The sequence below is a fragment of the Somniosus microcephalus genome, chromosome 17 (assembly GCF_052327205.1).
Source record: "Somniosus microcephalus isolate GS21.2 chromosome 17, FLI_Smic_1.0, whole genome shotgun sequence".
NCBI lineage: Eukaryota > Metazoa > Chordata > Chondrichthyes > Squaliformes > Somniosidae > Somniosus > Somniosus microcephalus.
Window position 1 is genome coordinate 36,191,966 of NC_141003.1, and position 21,773 is coordinate 36,213,738.

Genomic DNA, 21,773 nt, shown 5'->3' on the forward strand with positions numbered 1-21,773 from the left:
GCACAGCGCATGCGCTGAAAACCGGCATTTCCTCTCCTCTAACCCAAGAGGTGAAGAGGCTAACGCGTGCGCTGTAGGGGGCAGCGCGTGCGTCTTGGATTTCCTCTGTTTTGGGGGATTTGCGCATGTGTAAAGGCCTCCGGTCTTTACGCTTGTAAAAAGCACACGTATGTATTTATTTTTACAGGTAAGTGGTGTTTTAGTGCAATTTAGAATTTTTTTTCCACAGGTTTATTATTTTAAAGAATCTACAATAAAGTAAGTTTAGTTTTAGACCCTTTTTATTAAAAATTTATTTTTTTCAAAAAAAAATTGTTTAAATTATTTTTTTTAACTTATTTATACTTAATTTAATGATTGGGATGTTTTTTAAAATTTTATTTAAAGTTTAAGTAGTGTTTTGGGGTGCAGTACTTCTCATGAGTTTGACAGTTCTTACTCAAGCTTATGAATGAAGTTTCCCCGCCCCTGATTGGCTGAACAGTGCTCACCTGATCCCAGCCGGCACATCGCACTAACTATGCCGCTGGGTCAGGTTAGCACAGCGCGCCGACATCAGAACCTGGCCACTGAAAGGAAATCCACTGCGGGCCAGGTTTCAGCTGTCGGCGCGCAGGGTGACTGCACATCGGGGGCTTGCACGCGCGGCAAGCCCCCGACACCAAGTTTTGGGCCATTATCAAGGCCTTGGATACAAGTGTTCTTTTTCAACTTCAGCTCCTTGTCAGTGAAAGTCCATTCCTTTGCTCTTCTAGCAACTTAGTCCATTCCTGCTGTACGGCAGTCGTTAATGGCTTAAATATTGAATAAAACTCGTTATGACTTATTTCAATAAGCACGTTAAATCACACATCTTCCTTAAATGAGGGCCTTTAAAATCTGCCAGTCCTGACTTAGTGAACGGAATATCATAGATTGATAGAATGATAGAACGGTTACAGCACAGAAGGAAAACATTCGGCCTGTCGAGCCCGTGCCAGGTCTCTGCAACATCACTTCATATAGTTCCACTCCCCTGCCCTTTCCCTGTATCTCTGCCAATGTTTTTCCTTCAGTTACTTATCCCATTCCCTGTTGAAAGCCACGATTGAATCTGCCTCCACCGCCCTTTCTGGCAGTGCATTCCAGATCATAACCACTCGCTGCGTAAAAAAGTTTTTCCTCATGTCGCATTTGGTTCTTCTGCCAATCACCCTAAATCTGTGTCCTCTGGTTCTCGATCCTTCCACCAGTGGGAACAGTTTCTCTCTATCTACTCTGTTGAGATCCTCATGATTTTAAATACCTCTATCAAATCCCCTCTCAACCTTCTCTGCTCTAAGGAGAACAATCCCAGCTTCTTCAGTCTCTCCACATAACTGAAGTCCCTCACTCCTCGAACTATTTTTGTAAATCGTTGCTGCTCCCTCTCTATGGCCTTCACATCCTTCTTAAAGTGCGGTGCCCAGAATTGGACACAATGCTCCAGTTGAAGCCGAACCATTGTTTTATAAAGGTTCAACATAACTTCCTTGCTTTTGTACCCTATGCTTGTATTTATGAAGCCCATGATCCCGTATGCTTTTTTAAACGCTTTCTCAACCTGCCCTGCCACTTTCACCGATTTGTACACATATGCCCCCAGACCTCTCTGTTCATGCACCAACTTTAGAAATGTAGCCTTCATTTTACATTGCCTCTCCGCATTCTTCCTACTAAAATGTATCACTTCGCACTTACCTGCATTAAGTTTCATCTGCCGGGTGTCCGCCCATTCCACCAGCCTGTCTATGTGCTCTTGAAGTCTATCACTATCCTCCTCACTGTTCACTATACTTCCAAGTTTTGTGTCATCTGCAAATTTTGAAATTGTGCCCTGTACATCCAAGTCCAAGTCATTAATATATTTCAAGAAAAGCAGTGGTCCTCGTATCGACCCCTTGGGAACACAATTGTATACCTTCCTCCAGTCCGAAAAGCAACCATTCACCATTACTCTCCGATTCCTATCACTTAGCCAATTTCATTATCATGCTGCCACTGTCCCTGTTATTCCATGGGCTTCATTTTTGCTGGCAAGCCTATTATGTAGCACTTTATCAAATGCCTTTTGGAACATGACCCAAAAGTATAATTAGATCATGCAGCTGAAATTATCATGCTGAAAGTAATAGCACAACAGAGTTTGTCGTGGGCAGTTAATAATGATGATGAACTTCCTTGAGTTCTGCATCAAATATCTTGATGTACAGGGAATCGCTCCAGATGGGACGGCAGTATTCAGCTATTGACTAACTGAGAGTAAGAGCAGTGGACTCTACAATGTTGTTGCATCTCCATCTCAAACTGTGATACTTGTTTTGTGAAGGATATTATTATTTTGTTGCCAATGTCCCCTTTATGTTTTCAAAATGTACTCTCTGTATACTAAATGTCAGTGCAGTCTTAGACCAAGATATGCTGAATGGATTAAGTGTCCCAAAGTCAAGCTTCCCAAATGTCACTCACTTCATGGAGAGTTTGGCAGTGACACAGATGGAAGACACAACTAATATTAAGGCTGGACACAGTCTGATTTGGCACTGGTAGTGTTGGATTTAAAACGCTTTTGCATACTCACATTTAATTTGTGCAGTAACTGCTGATTCATGTTGAAACTCTCTCAACGCTGTCCCAGTTCAAGTTGGACTTTGTAGTTGTGAATGCTTTTGTTTTTCTTCAGCAGAAACAACTACAACAGCAGGGACAACCACCTCAACTGGGTCTACTGCCAGTTCCACAACAGGTGAGTGGTGTCTTCTTTCAAGAAACATTAGCCAGTCTTTGAACACAACTGTGCTCTTTCAGATTTACCTCCTTGACCATGAAAAACCATTACTTTGTTCTTCAAGATAATTGGCCCATTCCTTTTAGGGGTTGCAATGTGTATCTACATTTCATTTTTAGCATATTTTTACCCAACACCAATCACATCATCTCACGGTGAAACTCGCCTGGAGTAGTTTAGCAACTGAGTTGGAGTTTTGTGGTTTTGAATGTCTTTAATATTTTTCAGAAGGAACAACGACAACAGCAGGGACAACCACCACAACTGGGTCTACTGCCAGTTCCAGAACTGGTGAGTGATGGCTTTTATCAATATATAATATCAAGGCCTTAGATACAAGTGTTCTTTATCAACTCCAGCTCCTTGTCAGTGAAAGTCCATTCCTTTGCTCTTCTAGCAACTTGGTCCATTCCTGCTGTAGGACAATAGTTAATGGCTCAAATATTGAATAAAGCTCGTTACGACCTGTTTCAATAGGCACATTTGAACACCAATCTTCCTTAAATGTAGGCCTTTAAAATCAGGCTAGTGAACGGAACATGTCCCAAAAGGTTAATGCGATCATGAAAGTAGCAGCACAATAGGGTTTCGCGTGGGCCGTTAGTAATACGGTGATGAGCTTCCTTCAATTTTGCATCAAGTATCTATATATATAAAACAGTATGTCTCTGTCTGTCTGTCTGTCTGTCTGTCTGTCTTTCTGTCTGTCTGTCCGGCTATACAATCAAAAGTTATAGAGCGTACCTACACATATGTTATATCAAAAGAAAGCTTTTCATTAGGGGACTCTCATAGGCATATTTACCTTTTGATCGGACAAAAATTGTGCCGACGGTATCCAAAAAACTTTCAAAATCCTGCTCATTATCCGCTCATTAGCATTAGCATCGAGTGACGTGAAGGTTCATTGCGTGTGCGGGCGGGCCATCCTAGAGTCGAGTGATGTGACGATTGACCAATCCTACAGTTCAGTGACCTGACGGTTGACCAATCAGTGTGTGTGTGGGCGGGCCTAATGCTTCTGAGTTGAGGTGAGTGGCCGCCATCTTGATTCCAAACTCTTCATTTCTTTTTCCCACTTTCTGCATGTTTCTTTTCAAATCTAGATTTCCAGCAAAAAAAAAGTTGCTTTTAAAGCACAAATTGTTTTTTAAAAAAAGTTAATTAATTTGTAAATCTTTTCTCTAACTTCTATAATTTTCCTACCTTTCACCGTTTTTGCAGGCAAGATCGAAGCCTGGGCCTCTGTTGCCCAGCCACGCCCGAGCTATGCACCTCCCGTCCCGCTCAACAAGCGGCCCGCGATCGCCGCCATCTTTCTAAAGGCTGGTGGCGCGGGACTGAGGCGAGCATAGCCATCGCCGCCATCTTAGTAAAGGCGGGCGGGGCGGGAGTCAGCGCGCGCGTCAATGTCGGCCCGGAGCGTGAGTGAATCGGCAGTCTTGAAGCCGGCTCGGGCGGGGGGCGGGGCTCGGGAGGGCGGAAAGGGGGGGAAGGGTTACCCCGGCAACTGGGCCCGGCCCCCTCTCTCAGCCTCAAGCCGGCTCACGCCCATTCCCGGGGCTTGGCTCCAGCGTAGGCCCAGCCGCAATCGGCGGTCTTGAAGCTGGCTCGGGAGGGCGGGGCTCGGGAGGGCGGAGAGTGGGGCTCGGGAGGGCGGGGGGGCGGGGCTCGGGAAGGGGGGGAAGGGTTACCCCGGCAACCGGGCCCGGCCGTCTCTCACAGCCTCAAGCTGGCTCACGCCCGTTTCCCGGGCTTGGCTCCATTTGCGGCCACGGGCCACTCACCCTCTCTCTCTCCTTCCCTCTCTCTCTCTCTCCTCCCACCATCCCCTCTCCCCCCTCCCTCTCCCCCCCTCCCCCTCTCCCCTCTCCCCCCACCACCCCTCCCCTCTCCCCCTCTCTCTCCCCCCTGCCTCACCCTCTCCTCTCTCCCCCTCTCTCTCCCCCCTGCCTCACCCTCTCTCTCTCCCCCTCTCTCTCTGCCCCCTCCATCCCCCTCTCTCTCTCTCCCCCCTCCCTCCCCATCTCTCTCTGCCCCCCTCCCTCCCCCTCTCGCTCTCCCCCCTCCCTCCCCATCTCTCTCTCCCCCCTCCCTCCCCCTCTCTCTCTCCCCCCTCCCTCCCCTCTCTCTCTCCCCCCTCCCTCCCCCCTCTCTCTCCCCTCCCTCCCCCTCTCTCTCTCCCTCCTCCCTCCCCCTCTCTCCCTGCCCCCTCCCTCCCCCTCTCTCCCTGCCGCCTCCCTCCCCCTCTCTCCCCACCCCCTCCCTTCCCCTCTCTCCCTGCCCCCTCCCTCACCATCTCTCCCCCTCTCTCTCTCCCCCTCTCTCTGCCCCCTCCCTCCCCCTCCCTCCCTTCCTCCCCCTCCCTCCCTTCCTCCCCCCTCCCTCCCTCCCCCCTCCCCCTCTCTCTCTGCCCCCTCCTCCCCCTCTCTCTCTCTCCCCCCTGTCTCTCTCCCCCCCTCTCTCTCTCTCTCTCCCTCCTCTCTCTCTCCCCCCCCAGTCTCTCTCTCTCTCTCTCCCCAGTCTCTCTCTCTCTCTCTCTCTCTTCCCAGTCTCTCTCTCTCCCCCAGTCTCTCTCTCTCTCTCTCCCCCCAGTCTCTCTCTCCAATTCCAATTCCAATTCCAATTAAAATGCTTTATTGGCATGAAAGTTTACAGAGAACCATATTGCCAAAGCTTACATAGCAAAAAGGTACAGTTTTCCAACTCTCTCCCCCAGTCTCTCTATCTCTCTCTCCCTCAGTCTCTCTCTCTCTCTCTCCCCAGTCTCTCTCTCTCTCTCTCTCTCTTCCCAGTCTCTCTCTCTCCCCCAGTCTCTCTCTCTCTTTCCCCCCAGTCTCTCTCTCTCTCCCTCAGTCTCTCTCTCTCTCTCCCCCAGTCTCTCTCTCTCTCTCTCCCCCTGTCTCTCCCCCAGTCTCTCTCTCTCTCTCTCTCTCCCAGTCTCTCTCTCTCCCCCAGTCTCTCTCTCTCTCTCTTCTCCCCCCAGTCTCTCTCTCTCCTCCCCCCAGTCGCTCTCTCTCTTCCCCCCAGTCGCTCTCTCTCTTCCCCCAGTCGCTCTCTCTCTTCCCCCCAGTCGCTCTCTCTTCCCCCCCAGTCGCTCTCTCTCTTCCCCCCAGTCATTCTCTCTTCCCCCCAGTTGCTCTCTCTCTTCCCCCCAGTCGCTCTCTCTCTTCCCCCCAGTCGCTCTCTCTCTTCCCCCAGTCGCTCTCTCTCTTCCCCCCAGTCGCTCTCTCTCTTCCAACAGCCACATGCCCTCAAAAAAGCCTCGGCACCGCCGGGCACTCCAGCTAGTCTTGATATACAGGGAATCGCTCCAGATGGGACTGCTGTATTCAGCTGTTGATTAACTGAGAGTAAGGGCTGTGGGACTCCACAATGTTGTTGTGAAGGAATAATTACAAGTCCTAGCTCTTTCGGGCTACCCCAGATCAGGCGTATTCCCCAGATGTTCACCTTCAACTTAAGTTAGAGATAGCCGAATGCCATAAGACACTTAAATGGGTCTGAAGGTTCAGTCTATCTCTCCCTAAAGGAAAGGAATGACTAAAGATGTTACCATCCTCCAGATAGCATTTTTAATAAGTTAAACTAGACTGTAACTTCCGGATATTATGAGGGTCCGGAATACTCCCCAGAATTCTGCAACTCCTTACAAAATTGTGTACAGAAATTGGGTTCGTGAGTTTATACAGAATTACTCTTTGAGACAATTCTAAAAATATATAGTTTTATTTAAGAGCCGACTTTCATTTAACAGCTCTTGAATCAGTCGCAACATTAACAATTCAAAATACAGATAGCTTACATTTCTTATTTCTCAGAGATCCTTATTTTCAAATCTTTACTTCGTTACATTTCTACATTTCTTACTTATTTCTAAATCCAGATTATCCACCAAAATCAATTACTTTGATTACCCAGAGCGTGTCTGTGAAGTTGAGAAACGCTTTGCCTGTCCAGCGAGTTCTGACTTTCTGTTTGAAAAGCTCTTATTTTTATACCCTTTCTGCAGTGGTTTATATTTTGAACTTCTCTGCTGATGTCAGCTAATTGTCTTATTCATTCTCTCTGTTTGAATGCTTTCTATCTTACTGTCAATTCAACTAATGCATGCATAATTATGTCTCTTCCTTTAGGTGTTTCAAAAAACATCATAAAAACAATATGACAGCTATGGTTTCTGTTGGATGTCATTCTTACAAAATTCTTTCATTCAATTCTTAATATTGGCTTAACTGGTTTTTAGTAGACATTGTTGTGACTCCTTACTGCTCCAAGTTCAATACAAATAACTTGGTGCATCTATTGAAGTCATATCTTCAAAGTGTTCTTGTTGGTATCATATTTACTATGTATATATTAAAGACACTTCAACTAGCTATCTCAATTGGTTGCATATTTAATCATGTTCCCTGTCTCCCAAGTTTAACATAAAAACTATTTGACCAGCAGGTGTTTCTTTTACTTGATGTTATCTTTTCAAAGGCACTTGCCTCTTTTAATGTGTGTGTTTCAATTCAATGTGTTAGCTAGTAACACCTTAAACTGGGTCTTCTCATTGTGCTGGTTGCAAACCGTTGACTTTTTGGAAGTACCAAACTGTCATTTCAATGGAGTCATTGTTTTAGTGTATTTAACTAATTCCCATTTCAAAGCTTGTTTGGTTTTTACAACTTGTGTTATGAACTAATCTTTATCTCAAAAGCCTATTTTCTGTTTGCAGCCTGTGTCTCCGAGGCTTTAGATTTTTAAACCCAGTATATCATGCATTAATAATATCAGTATTCTGTTCATATTATGGTATATCTTTTTGAAATATGGCGTATTCCCTCACAGTTGCATCTTCATCTCAAACTGATACTCATTTTGTGAAGGATAGTATTATTTTCTTGCTGAAGTCAGCTTTATGTTTTCAATGTGCCCTCTGTATACTAAATGTCAGTGCAGTCTTAGACCAAGATATGCTGAATGGATTAAATGTCCCAAATTCGAGTTTACCAAATAACACTCACTTGATGGAGAGCTTGTCAGTTATACAGATGGAATACACAACTAATATTAAGGCTGGTCACAGTCTGATTGACACTGGTAGTGTTGGTTTTAAACCTTTCGCATACTCTCTTTTAATTTGTGCATTAATTGCTGATTCCTGTTGAAACTCTCTCAATACTGTCCCAGTTCAAGTTGGATGTAATAGTTGTGAATGCTTTTCTTTTTCTTCAGCAGAAACAACTACAACAGCAGGGACAACCACCACAACTGGGTCTACTGCTAGTTCCACTACAGGTGGAGTCTTCTTTCAATAATCATTAGCAAGCCTTTTAACACAACTGTGCTCTTTCAGATCTATAGACTCTGGAACAGTTCCCATGGATTGGAGGGTAGCTAATGTAACTCCACTATTTAAAAAAGGTGGTAGTGTGAAAACCGGGCATTATAGACCGGTAAGCCTGACATCGGTAGTGGGGAAAATGCTAGAATCCATTATAAAAGATGTAATAACAGAGCACTTGGAAAACAGTGACAGGATCGGACAAAGTGAACATGGATTTACAAAAGGTAAATCGTGCTTGACTAATCTACTTGAATTTTTTGAGGATGTAACTGGTAGAATAGATAAGGGAGAACCAGTGGATGTGGTGTATTTGGACTTTCAGAAGGCTTTCGATAAGGTCCCGCATAAGAGATTGGCATGCAAAGTTAAAGCACATGGGATTGGGGGTAAGGTACTGACTTGGATAGAGAACTGGTTGGCAGACAGGAAGCAAAGAGTTGGAATAAATGGGTCTTTTTCCGAGTGGCAGGCAGTGACTAGTGGGGTACCACAGGGATCGGTGCTAGGACCCCAGCTATTCACAATATATAGATGTAATATCTCCAATTTTGCAGATGACACAAAGCTGGGTAGGTGTGTGTGCTGTGAGGAGGATGCCGAGATACTCCAGTATGATTTGGACAGGCTGGGTGATTGGGCAGATGCATGGCAGATGCAGTATAATGTGGATAAATGCGAAGTTATCCACTTTGGTGGCAAAAACAGGAACGTAGATTATTATCTGAATGGCAATAGATTGGGAAAAGGGGAAGTGCAATGAGACCTGGGTGTCCTTGTGCACCAGTCGCTGAAGGTAAGCAGGTGCAGCAGGCGGTTAAGAAGGCAAATGGTATGTTGGCCTTCATAGCGAGAGGATTCGAGTACAGGAGCAAGGATGTCTTGCTGCAGTTGTACAGGGCCTTGGTGAGACCACACCTTGAGTATTGTGTGCAGTTTTGGTCGCCTTATCTGAGGAAGGATGTTCTTGCCATGGAAGGAGTGCAGCGAAGGTTCACCAGGGTCGATTATTCTTATATTCACTAGAGTTTAGAAGAATGAGAGGGGGTCTCATTGAAACTTATAAAATTCTAACAGGACTAGACAGACTAGATGCAGGAAGGATGTTCCTGATGACTGGGGAGTCAAGAACCAGGGGTCACAGTCTAAGGATAAGGGGTAAGCCATTTAGGACAGAGATGAGGAAGAATTTCTTCATCCAGAGAGTGGTGAACCTGTGGAATTAGCTACCACAGAAGGCAGTTGAGGCCAATTCATTAAATATATTCAAGAAGGAGTTAGATATATAATTCTTAAGGCTAAAGGGATCAAGGGATATGGGGAGAAAGCAAGGTCAGGGTACTGAATTTGGATGATCAGCCATGATCTCATTAAATAGCGGAGCAGGCTCGAGGGGCCGAATGGCCTACTCCTGCTCCTATCTTCTATGTTTCTATGTTTACCTCCTTGAACCGTGAAAACCATTACTTCGTTCATCAAGATAATTGGCCCATTCCTTTTAGGGGATGCAATGTGTATCTATTTTTCATTTTTACCATATTTTTACCCAACACAAATCACATAATCTCAGTGAAACTCGAGTGGAGTAGTTGAGGAATTGAGTCTGGGCCTTGTGGTTTTCAATGTCTTAATATCTTTCAGAAGGAACAACTACAACAGAGACACCAACTACAATTGTCCCTACGACTTCCTACACAACTGGTGAGTGATGGCTTTCATCAATATATAATATCAAGGCCTTAGATACAAGTGTCTTTTCCAACTTCAGCTCCTTGTCAGTGAAATTCCATTCCTTTGCTCTTCTAGCAACATAGTCCATTCCTGCTGTAGGACAATAGTTAATGGCTTAAATATTGAATAAAGCTCATTACGACTTATTTGAATAGGCAAGTTAAATCGCACATCTTCCTTAAATGAGGACCTTTAAAATCAGCCAGTCCTGTCTTAGTGAACGGAACATCATAGAATCATTCAATGATAGAATGGTTACAGCACAGAAGGAGGCCATTCGGCCCGTCGAGCCCATGCCGGGTCTCTGCAACAGCACTTCCTCTAGTTCCACTCCCCTGCCCTTGTCCGTAGCCCTGCCAATGTTTTTCCTTCAGGTACGTATCCCATTCCCTGTTGAAAGCCACGATTGAATCTGCCTCCACCACCCTTTCTGGGAGTGCATTCCAGATTATAACCACTCGCTGCGTAAAAAGTTTTTCCTCATGTCGCCTTTGGTTCTTCTGCCAAGAACCCGAAATCATTGTCCTCTGGTTCTCGACTCTTCCGCCAAAGAGCACAGTTTCTCTCCATCTACTCTGTCGTGATACCTCATGATTTTGAACACCATTATCAAATCTCCTCTCAACCTTCTCTGCTCCAACGAGAACAACCCCAGCTTCTTCAGTCTCTCCACATAACTGAAGTCTCTCACTCCTCGAACTATTCTTCTTTATCTTGTCTGCAGCATCTCTAAGGCCTTCACATCCTTCTTAAAGTGCGGTGCCCAGAATTGGACACAATACTCCCGTTGAAGCCGAACCATTGTCTTATAAAGGTTCATCATAACTTCCTTGCTTTTGAACCCTATGCCTGTATTTATGAAGCCCAGGATCCCGTATGCTTTTTTAACCGCTTTCTCAAGCTGCTCTGCCACTTTCAACGATTTGTGCACATATATCCCCAAGGCTCTCTGTTCATGCACCCCCTTTAGAATTGTAGACTCCAGTTTACATTGCCTCTCCTCATTCTTCCTAACAAAATGTATCACTTCGTAGGAATCGTCAGATCCCTAACTGAAGCACTGAGGTCGAGTCAGTCCGATAATAAAACGAAGTTTAATAGAAACTAGAGAACAAACAATTGCATGCAGGAGAAATAATCAACAGGTCTTTTCTGGTGCTGGTTTCACGAGGTCTGAGTTGGGAACCTCCCACTCTCTGACGTCATGACGTTTCCCGCCATTCGGGGCGTCACGTGACCAATGTGATGACGTCATCGCGTTGATTCTGGGGCTTATCCAGATCGGCTATTTACATACAGTAAACAAACATAGGTGCTGTAGCACTCTGTTAAAGGCAGTTATACATTTATACAGGAGTCCGTTGGTGGCTTTGCCACATGCGCCCCCCCAGAAGTGTCTTTAACCTCAAAAGTCAATCGCAGAGGAGGTCGGACAAGCCTGTCCGAACGACTCCAATATTCCCGGAGAGGAATGGGCTGGTCAGACGATGAGCTGGTCTGCGGAACAGTTGGGTCAGGCGAGGTGGTCACGGGCGGCCGTCCACGACGCGGTGGCTGCGCTGCCTCGACCGGTTGCTCAAGGTCCAGGTGTGCGGCCTTGAGGCGGTCCACGGAAATGTGGTCAGGCTTGCCCCCGACATCCACTAAAAAAATTTGGTGCCCGCCTGCAGTACCTGGAAAGGGCCTGTATATGGAGGCGTGAGAGGACTACGGTGGGCGTCATGCCGGATGAAAACGAATTTAGCCCGCATAAGCTCCGGCGGAACGTGGGACGCGGGCAACCCGTGATGCGACGTCGGAATGGACTGGAAAGATTGTGCTGCGGCCCGGTGAGCCTCCAGTTGTTCTGCCGCCAACCAAAGACGCGTTGGTGATGGAAGAAACTCGCCGGGCACCCGGAGTGGCTGGCCATAAACCAGTTCGGCGGCCGATGCCTGCAAGTCCTCTTTAGGCGCTGTGCGTAACCCGAGCATCACCCACGGCAGCTTGTCCATCCACGCGGTCCCCTGGAGGGTGGCCCTCAGCGACGCCTTCAAGGACCGATGAAAACGTTCGCATAATCCATTGGCCTGCGGATGGTAAGCCGTGGTCCGATGGAGCTTGGTGCCCAAACCCAAGGCTACGGCGTTCCACAAAGCAGGCGAGAATTGCGGCCCGCGATCCGATGAAATATCAGACGGAACGCTGAAACGTGCAACCCAGGATGAAAGAAACGCCCGGGCAACATCCGCGGAGGTGGTGGACGTCAAAGGAATGGCCTCCGGCCACCTGGTGGTATGGTCGACTATGGTCAGAAGATGTGTGAAACCTTGTGACAGCGGTAGTGGGCCCACGAGGTCGACATGGACATGATCAAAACGCCTCTCCGGTACCTCGAATACGGCGATGGGAGCTTTGACGTGGCGCTGCACCTTAGCCCTCTGGCACACGACGCAGGTGTTGCCCCAGTCACGGACATCTTTTCGCATTCCCCTCCAGACAAACTTGGACGCCAGCAATTTTTGTGAAGCCCGCACGCCCGGGTACACAAGCCCATGAATGGCATCGAAAACGTTCCTACGCCAGGACAGCGGAACGATCGGGCGGGGGTCTCCCAAGGAGACGTCGCAGAGCAAGGAGGTGCCAGCCGAGTGGAAAAGCACATCCGCTGGCTGCAGGCAGGACGAGTCAGTGCAGAAAGCCTGCGTTTCTGGATCAGCCGCTTGGTCAGCAGCCATGAGTGAATAATCGAGTCCCAGCTGGATGGCCTGGACAGTCGCACGCGAGAGGTAATCGGTGACCGCGTTGTCCTTGCCGGCCACGTGCCGGATGTCGGTGGTCCAAAAAGTCTATCTGCCGCAGTCCGAATTGACATTTGTTCGGGTTGATTATAAGGCCATGCTGATGGAGGCGTCGAAAAAGGAGGCACAGGTGTTGTAGATGTTCCTCTTTCGAAGCACTGGCGACCAGGATATCATCGAGATACACAAAGAGAAACTTAAGATCCAGCAGCACTGAATCCATAAGGCACTGGAACGTCTGCGCTGCATTTTTGAGTCCGAACGGCATTCGGAGGAATTCAAACAGTCCAAAAGGGGTAATGACCGCCATCTTCTGGACGTCCTGGGGGTGGACGGGCACTTGATGGTACCCCCGGACGAGGTCGATTTTGGAAAAAAACGAATTGCCTGCCAAATGAGCGGAGAAATCTTGGATGTACGGTATTGGGTACTGGTCGGGAGTTGTGACCTCATTGAGGCGCCGATAATCGCCGCAGGGCCGCCAACCACCGCCGGGCTTAGGGACGATATGAAGCGGCGACGACCAGGGACTATCCGAGTGGCGAACGATTCCCAGTCGCTCCATGGTGGCGAACTCCGCCTTCGCGGCCTCGAGTTTACTGGGCTCCAGCCGTCGAGCCCGGGCATAAACCGAGGGGCCGGTCGTCGCGATGTGGTGTTCTGGGGCTTATCCAGAACGGCTATTTACATACAGTAAACAAACATAGGTGCTGCAGCACTCTGTTAAAGGCAGTTATACATTTATACAGGAGTGCGTTGGTGGCTTTGCCACAACTTCACAGTTATCTGCGTTAAATTTCATCTGCCACGTGTACGCCCATTCCACCAGCCTGTCTATATGCTCTTGAAGTCTATCACTATCCTTCTCATTTTTCACTATACTTCCAAGTTTTGTGTTATCTGCAAACTTTGAAATTGTGCCCTGTACACCAAAGTCCAAGTCATTAACGTATTTCAAGAAAAGCAGTGGTTCTCGTACCGACCCCTGGGAAACACAACTGTATACCTTCCTCCAGTCCAAAAAGCAACCATTCACCATTACTCTCTGTTTCCTATCACTTAGCCAATTTCGTATCCATTCTGCCACTGTCCCTTTTATTCCATGGGCTTCACCTTTGCTGGCAAGCCTATTATGAGGCACTTTATCAAACGACTTTTGGAACATGACCCAAAAGGATAATTAGATCATGCAACTGAAATAATCATGCTGAAAGTAATAGCACAATAGAGTTTGTCGTGGGCAGTCAGTAATACGGTGATGAGCTTCATTGAATTCTGCATCAAGTATCTTGATATACAGGGAATTGCTCCAGATGGGACTGCAGTATTCAGCTGTTGACTAACTGAGAGTAAGAGCTGTGGGACTGTGCAATGTTGTTGCATCTCCATCTCAAACTGTTATACTCATTTTGTGAAGGAGAGTATTATTTTCTTGCCAAAGTCACCTTTATGTTTTCAATGTACCCTCTGTATACTAAGGCCTAGAAATTCAGTTGGTTGCGCCAGCCGTTAGCGCCTTAAGAGAAGTGAATTTCGGGCGCTATGCGTGTAGCGCCCGGGTGCAGCGCAGTTTGCGCCTTGCCCCAAATTATGTAGACCTTTAGCGCCGGCGCAAAGTCTTTGCGCGCGCTCACCTGCGCGCGCAGAAAATGACGTCACATCCTCGTGCAACGCCCTTTGCGCGCCCTGATCCCGAACTTCAGTGGGACCGCCCCATTGTGCGGCTGGTGGCCCGAACGCTTGTTAAATGGAACGCGACAGAGCCGACGCGGGCCCCGGGAGTGCAAATTAAAGGGCACTTACCCTGCAGTATAAAGGCCAGCCATTTTGCAGGAAACACTCTTGTGCAACGGATTTCTGGAGACACAACAAGGAAGAGAGCTAACTGGTTTGGCCCAACAACAGCTCAGGTATTTTTGGCATCAGGCCAGAGCGTTGCAAGTGGCCTCTTGGATATTTGACTGTTTGGCAGCATTTGATGGGGGCTGCATGGGGTGCCAACGCTGAGTTTCAGCGTCATGTCCGTAAGGCTCGCAGACGCGGTGTGAGAGGGGCAGCCCTGGCTATTCGCAGAGGGGGCAACAGGCGTCGGCAACATAGGCCTTACCCAGTCAGGGCATACCGCCAGCAGCGCTCCTACCTCAACATGAGTGGCGCGCGATGTGTAAGAAGGCTGAGATTCCGAAAGGAGGTGGTTGCAGAGATCTGCCAGCTGCTTCGCAGAGATCTGCGTCCAAAGCTCAGGTGCAGGACGTCTCTGTCGGTGGAAGTGAAGGTGACGGTGGCCTTGAACTTCTATGCCACCGGCTCCTTCCAATCCGCTGCTGGGGACATAGCTAACATATCCTAGTTCGCCGTGCATTGCTGCATCCGCCAGGTGACCGATGCCCTTTTTAGAAGGAGACACAAATTCATCTCCTTCCCCATGGCCCTGGAGAGCCAGCATCAGCGTGCAGTGGGATTTGCAAGATTCGCGGCCTTCCCCTCGGTGCAGGGCGCCATTGACTGTACGCATGTGGCTTTGCGGGCACCTCTGGAGCATGCCGAGCATTACTGCAACCGGAAGGGCTACCATTCCCTCAATGTGCAGCTGGTGTGTGACCACAAGCAGCGCATCCTGGCTGTCAATGCCCGCTTTCCAGGCAGCAGCCACGATGCCTTTATCCTGCGGCAGACTACTGTGCGTGACATGTTCGAGGCACAGCCTCCCCCAAGAGGATGGCTTCTCGGGGACAAAGGCTATCCTTTGTGTACCTGGCTCATGACCCCGCTCCGCGCGCCCAGGACCCCTGCTGAAGAGGCATACAACGAGAGTCACCAAACGAGCAGGAACATCATCGAGCAAACTATTGGGGTCCTCAAGCAGCGGTTCCGCTGCCTTGATCGTTCCGGCGGATCTCTGCAGTATTTGCCGGATCGGGTCTCCCAATTCGTCGTAGTTTGCTGCATGCTGCACAACCTGGCTCTCCGCAGGACTCAGGCACTGCCACCTCACGTTGGACCACCACCTCGGGAGGAGGAGCATGAGGAGGAGGAGGAGGAGGAGTACCTTCTCAGGAGGGAGCGACAAGGTCCAAGGGCCATCCGTCGGCAGCTTATTGCACGTCACTTCTAAGCCCCCTGTCAGGGAATGCCTTGTGGCCATGAAGGAACATGAACGCAGCCGCTCCGCAAGCCCTCAGCCGGCGAAGCCAACAAACACTTACAACAACAAACATGGACACTCTCTGAATAAAGAGAAATCTTTATTTGACACAAATGAAACCCCTTCCCACATGAAACCCAAAAACAATCAACGGCCCCAACAAAAAGTTCAACAAACGACTCACTCCCACAACCTGGGGAGGAATAACTCCACATTTGAACAAAACTGGCCTTCATCCTCGGCCTTAACACAAAAAACATCCCCAGAAACAAAACAAACATGGGTAAAAGAAACATGGCCATCGCCATATAAAATAAAAGTTGGCCACACCCTCTACTTAGTGGCCCGCGAGGGCGAGACCTTGTCCAGCCTTTTGGGGCCCCTGCCCGGCCTGCTGCTCCTCCGCAAGCTCTGCCAAGTGGCTGCTGCGAGGCTGGGGGAAGGCTCCTGAGGGTCAGATGTCCTTCCGGCAGATGCCCTTGGGGGCCGGCCTAGACGGGGTTTGGCCCTCGAGGGGCCGCCTGCTGATTGGCGCAGATGTGCCTGGCCAACATCATCTCTAGCCGCTTGCCGTTGAGGCTCCACTGGGGGAGTGGCGGTGACGAATGGGGAAATTTGGGCAAGCTGGCGCATGGGAGGCACTGGCTGGTGATGTGGCACTCTGGCACTCGCCCGGGCCCGCACTACAGCATGCGCACCAATCTGCCGAAGGGCAGACCGCTGTGCTGCTGCAGCGCGGCGGGTGTCCTGGTGATGCCTGGCTGAGGCCGCGCATGTGGCAGCAGTGAGTGCCCCTGTTGCCCTGGTCTGCGACCGCAACAGAGCAGCCACTGTCTGGACGGCATCAGTGAGCAGCCGGCCACTCGCGGCATTTGAGGCCCCGAACTCGCGCACACTGGTCGCCAGCGACTCGATCGCCTCAGGCATCCGTGACACTACCTCCATCAGCTCGGTGTGGCGGCGGTCCGAATCCTGGGCCATTTGGTCGAGCTGGCGCACCTCCTCAGAGGTGAAGGTGGCCGGACTTGAGGCCGGACTCTCCCGCTGGGGAGCAGGGGTCCGAGCTGCCCGACCCTTCCCACGTTGCTGGCGGCGACTGGCCCCAGCAACTGCACTCCCCTCCGATCCTTCCCCCCTCTGGGGGGAAGGCCGCGGACCAACCGCAGCCCTCCTGGGTTGCTGGACGCCACTGGTCCCAGCAGCTCCACTCCCCTCCAACACTTCCTCCAGGCTCTCCTCCAGGGAAGACGTGTCCACCACTTCTTGATCTGCTGCCGGACCTGAGTGCTGCCCTGATGGTCCGCCTTCCTCTTCCTCCTCCTCCTCCTCCTCCTCCTCCTCCTCCTCCTCCTCTTCGGAGGGGCTGTCACTGGCAGCTTCAAGGAGCTCCTCGTCACCAGCTGAAAGCAGGAAGGCACAAGAGTAGCTTCAGAGTGAGGAGAGGGCGTCAGCCAGGGAGGCATGACTGGTGGCATTCAGCGCATTGGTTGGACAGTGGCAAGGGAGGTAGATCGGATGCGCAAGTGCGACGAGAGAGGGCCAAAAGGCGATGTCCTTACCATTGTCGCCCGGAAGAGGGTCGGCTTCTCCACACGCTATGGGCACAATCACCCGGGCTCCCATGAGGCGACTCACGCGCTCCTCCAGGGGAGTGAGCTCCTGGATCTGGGGGCGCCCTCCCCCGGTCTGCTCGTGGTGCTTCCGATTGTTGGCAAGTTTGGCCTGCAAGAGAAAGGACGGCCTCTTAGTACGGTGTGTAGCCTTGACGTGGTGTGCACTGGCTCCCATGGTGGAATAGCTTGGCCAGTGTGTAGCCCTGATGTGGTGTGCACTGCCTCCCATGGTGGAATAGCTTGGCCAGTGTGTAAAGTGCAGAATGTGCAATTGATGCTCATGAATGTCCCATAGCTGCTGGCTGAGGGCTGGCCATTAGGCCTTGCAGGTCCCTTTGCCCATCATGTCAGGTGTACATGCAAGGATGAGGAGGAGACTGGAAAGGGTACTCACCCTGACAATCCTGGTCAGGTCATTGTACTTCTTGCGGCATTGGACCTTGTCCCTGGGGACATCGCCGCTGGCCGACACCCTGGTGGCGACCTCCCTCCAGGCTTTGGTGTAGACGCTGATGGTAGGCTTCCTGCCAGAGTCCGGGAACAAGATGTGCCGTCTCCTCTCCAAGGCCCTCACCATGACACCCAAATCATGGGCTGAGAAGTGCAGGGCACGCTCACGGGCCCGTTGAACCGTTGCCATGGCTCCTTGTGGTCAGCAGCAGTGTTCAGGCCTAGCTGGAAAGCTGCAGTGTGTAGGGCGTGGCAGCAGAGCAAGTCGACCCTTACCCTTTTAAGAGCTGGCCGGCGCCACGATGTCTGCTGTCAATCAAAAAATTACCGCACCCGCGCTGCGCCCCGCCTCGGCCCTATCCCTCTACACCGCCGGCTTAGCGCCTAAAGATAGTCGTGCATCGCCAGTTTTAGCGCTCCAGCAACCTCTTAGGGCGAAGCTACTGAATATCGGCTAAGGGGGCGCAACTTTGCGCCGGGCGCAAACTTTAGCGCCCGCCCGACTTTAGCGCCCCAAAACTGGCTATACTGAATTTCTAGGCCTAAATGTCAGTGCAGTCTCAGACCAAGATATGCTGAATGGATTAAGTGTCCCAAAGTCGAGCTTCCCAAATGTCACTCACTTGTTGGAGAGCTTGTCAGTTACACAGATGGAAGACACAACTAATATTGAGGCTGGACACAGTCTGATTTGGCACCGGTAGTGTTGGTTTTAAAACGTTTTGCATACGCACTTTTAATTTGTGCAGTAACTGCTGATTCATGTTGAAACTCTCTCAATACTGTCCCAGTTCAAGTTGGATGTAATAGTTGTGAATGCCTTTGTTTTTCTTCAGCAGAAACAACGACAACAGCAGGGACAACCACCTCAACTGGGTCTACTGTCAGTTTCACAACTGGTGAGTGATGTCTTCTTTCAATAAACATTAGCAAGCCTTTTAACACAACTGTGCTCTTTCAGATTTACATCCTTGACAGTGAAAACCCATTACTTCTTTCTTCAAGATAATTGGCACATTCCTTTTTAGGGGATGCAATATGTATCTACATTTCCTTTTTAGCATATTTTTTGCCCAACACAAATCACATCATCTCACGGTGAAACTCGACTGGAGTAGTTGAGGAACTGAGTTGGAGTCTTGTGGATCTCAATGTATTTAATATTTTTCAGAAGGAACATCTATAACAGCAGGGACAACCAGCACAACTGGGTCTACTGCCAGTTCCACAGCTGGTGAGTGATGTCTTCTTTAAATAAACATTAGCAAGTCTTTTAACACAAGTTTGTTGTTTCAGATTTATCTCCTTGTCAGTAAAAACCCATTACTTTTTTCTTCTAGATAACTGGCCCATTCTGATTAAGGGTTGCACTGTGTATCTACATTTCATTTTTAGCATATTTTTTCCCAACACAAAACACATCATCTCGCGGTGAAACTCGACTGGAGTAGTTTAGGAACTGAGTTGGAGTTTTGTGGTTTTGAATGTCTTTCATATTTTACAGAAGGAACAATGACAACAGGGACACCAACTACAACTGGCTCTACCACTGGCTCCACAACTGGTGAGTGATGGCTTCTTTCAATATATAAGATCAAGGCCTTAGATACAAGTGTTCTTTTTCAACTTCAGCTCCTTGTCAGTGAAAGTCCATCCTTTGCTCTTCTAGCAACTTAGTCCATTCCTGCAGTAGGACAATAGTTAATGGCTTCAATATTGAATAAAGCTCGTTACGACTTATTTCAATAGGAACGTTAAATCACACATCTTCCTTAAATGAGGACCTTTAAAATCAGCCAGTCCTGTATTCGTGAACGGAACATCATAGAATCATAGAAGGAGGCCATTTGGCCCTTCGAGCCCGTGCCGGGTCTCTGCAACAGCTCTTCACCTAGTTCCACTCCCCTGCCCTTTCCCGGTAGCTCTGCCAATGTTTTTCCTTCAGGTACTTATCCCATTCCCTGTTGAAAGCCACGATTGAATTTGCCTCCACCACCATTTCTGGGAGTGCATTCCAGATCATAACCACTCGCTGCGTAAAAAAGTTTTTCCTCCTGTCGCCTTTGGTTCTTCTGCCAATCACCCTAAATCTGTGTCTTCTGGTTCTCGACCCTTCCGCCAATGGAAACAGTTTCTCTCTATCTACTCTGTCGAGATCAAACATGATTTTGAACACCTCAATCAAATCTCCTCTCAACCTTCTCTGCACTAAGGAGAGCAACCCCAGCTTTTCCAGTCTCTTCATATAACTGAAGTCTCTCATTCCTGGAACCATTCTTGTAAATCTTTGCTGCACCGTCTCTAAGGTCTTCACATCCTTCTTAAAGCGCAGTGCCCAGAATTGGACACAATACTCCAGTGGAAGCCGAACCATTGTTGTATAAAAGTTCATCATATCTTCCTTGCTTTTGTATCCTATGCCTGTATTTATGAAGCCCAGGATCCCGTATGCTTTTTTAACTGCTTTCTCAACCTGCTCTGCCACTCTCAATGATTTGTGCACATATACCCTGTAAGATCTTAATGATCTCTGTATTCTTGGACAAGACACCAACCGGCAGCAACCAGTATGTTTGAGCAATAGATCAAGAATTATTAAGCTTACAGCGTAATTAATACTTAATATTAGGCGATAGTTTTAACGAGTATGGTAGTTGCAGTAGTAGTGACACAGGAGGCACCATCTAAACCACCTCATACTGGATTCGTTCTGGTTTTTCTCACGCTCTGTTACCTACAAAACACAATTATTACAGTCATAGGTTATAATTTAGTCTTATATTCATTTCAAGCGACATTACAGTTTAACATCTAATCAACAAATCATGGACTTAAAAGATTCTCCAGATCTCTCTTTTACTCATATCCATCTTGCGGATAATTCTTGCTAAACATGATCTCTCCTTGGCCCTCAATTGTCCCAATCCAAATTCCATGTAACTCTCCACTTCAACTTCAATTTCAATCCCTCTAACAGGTACCAGTGTGTTTAACTCTATTCAGATTGTTTCATTAATTAGATAGTTTCTCGATGAAGTATGTGTCCATCTGATACAAGCCTTCTCAGGCTTTCAGATGATCCTATCAAAAGATTGTCTGGAGGTCTTTGTTCATCTTCCACCGCATGGTTCTGATGTCTTGGGTAGTGGCCAGGCTATCAAATTCAGTTTTCTTAACTCATTCATTATAGGCAGGGACACAAATGTCTCCAAGAGAAAGCTATCAATTTATTATTCTTAACTACACTTTCCTGACTTTCACTAGAAAGTTTGGAAAATTCCCAATTGGTGGTGTAATTCTCCTGTTTCTATCTCACACCCTCAATCACTTCCTCTCTCCATTTTACACATCCCATTAATTATCATTCATATCTCATTCATGAGTCCTGGAGGAACTTTACTGTCCAGTACAATATTTATGATTGAAAACATAGATCAAACATTCTCACTTGGTCCAAGTTATTAACACTTTTTATTTATCATTATTTTGGAGGATCTTTTATTTTCCCAAAAGTCCATTTTGTTATTTCAAAATTATCCCAAAATCCAAACAGCAGTACTGTTCAACTGATAGGTTTTGTCAATGTTCAATTTCATTTCTATCACTTTATCTTCCATTTCCAATTTCAGAAATTAGTGATTCTCAGGCTAGGTGGCTTATACAGTGCTTTAACATTAGAGACAGAAGTGTTGCAATTAGTTTACAAGGTAACTTTCATACAACAAAAGAAAGAAGAGAATCCATTGTGACTCTGCTTAAGAGCCCAAGGGGTTAATTTATCAAATCATAATTTTCCTTCTGTCACTGTGGGGAAATTTTAACTTAAAATTAAGAAACTTAACTTTAATAATGTCCAATATCTTTAAATTTCATACTAAAGTTGTTGCTTGGTGAACTTAAACATTGTCAGTGGAAA

At 48.1% G+C, this 21,773-nt stretch overlaps 1 protein-coding gene across 1 annotated transcript in view; it reads left to right on the forward strand.

The window, feature by feature from the left end:
- Nucleotides 1-21,773, forward strand: part of LOC147105636 (uncharacterized) — a 308,669-nt gene that overhangs the window by 40,134 nt on the left and 246,762 nt on the right. Inside the window, exons 32-36 of the mRNA XM_086010932.1 lie at nt 2,702-2,764; nt 3,038-3,085; nt 8,048-8,092; nt 19,029-19,091; nt 19,362-19,421. Of these exons, the coding sequence (XP_085867058.1) occupies nt 2,702-2,764; nt 3,038-3,085; nt 8,048-8,092; nt 19,029-19,091; nt 19,362-19,421 (279 nt within the window). The remainder of the gene's footprint in view (nt 1-2,701; nt 2,765-3,037; nt 3,086-8,047; nt 8,093-19,028; nt 19,092-19,361; nt 19,422-21,773) is intronic.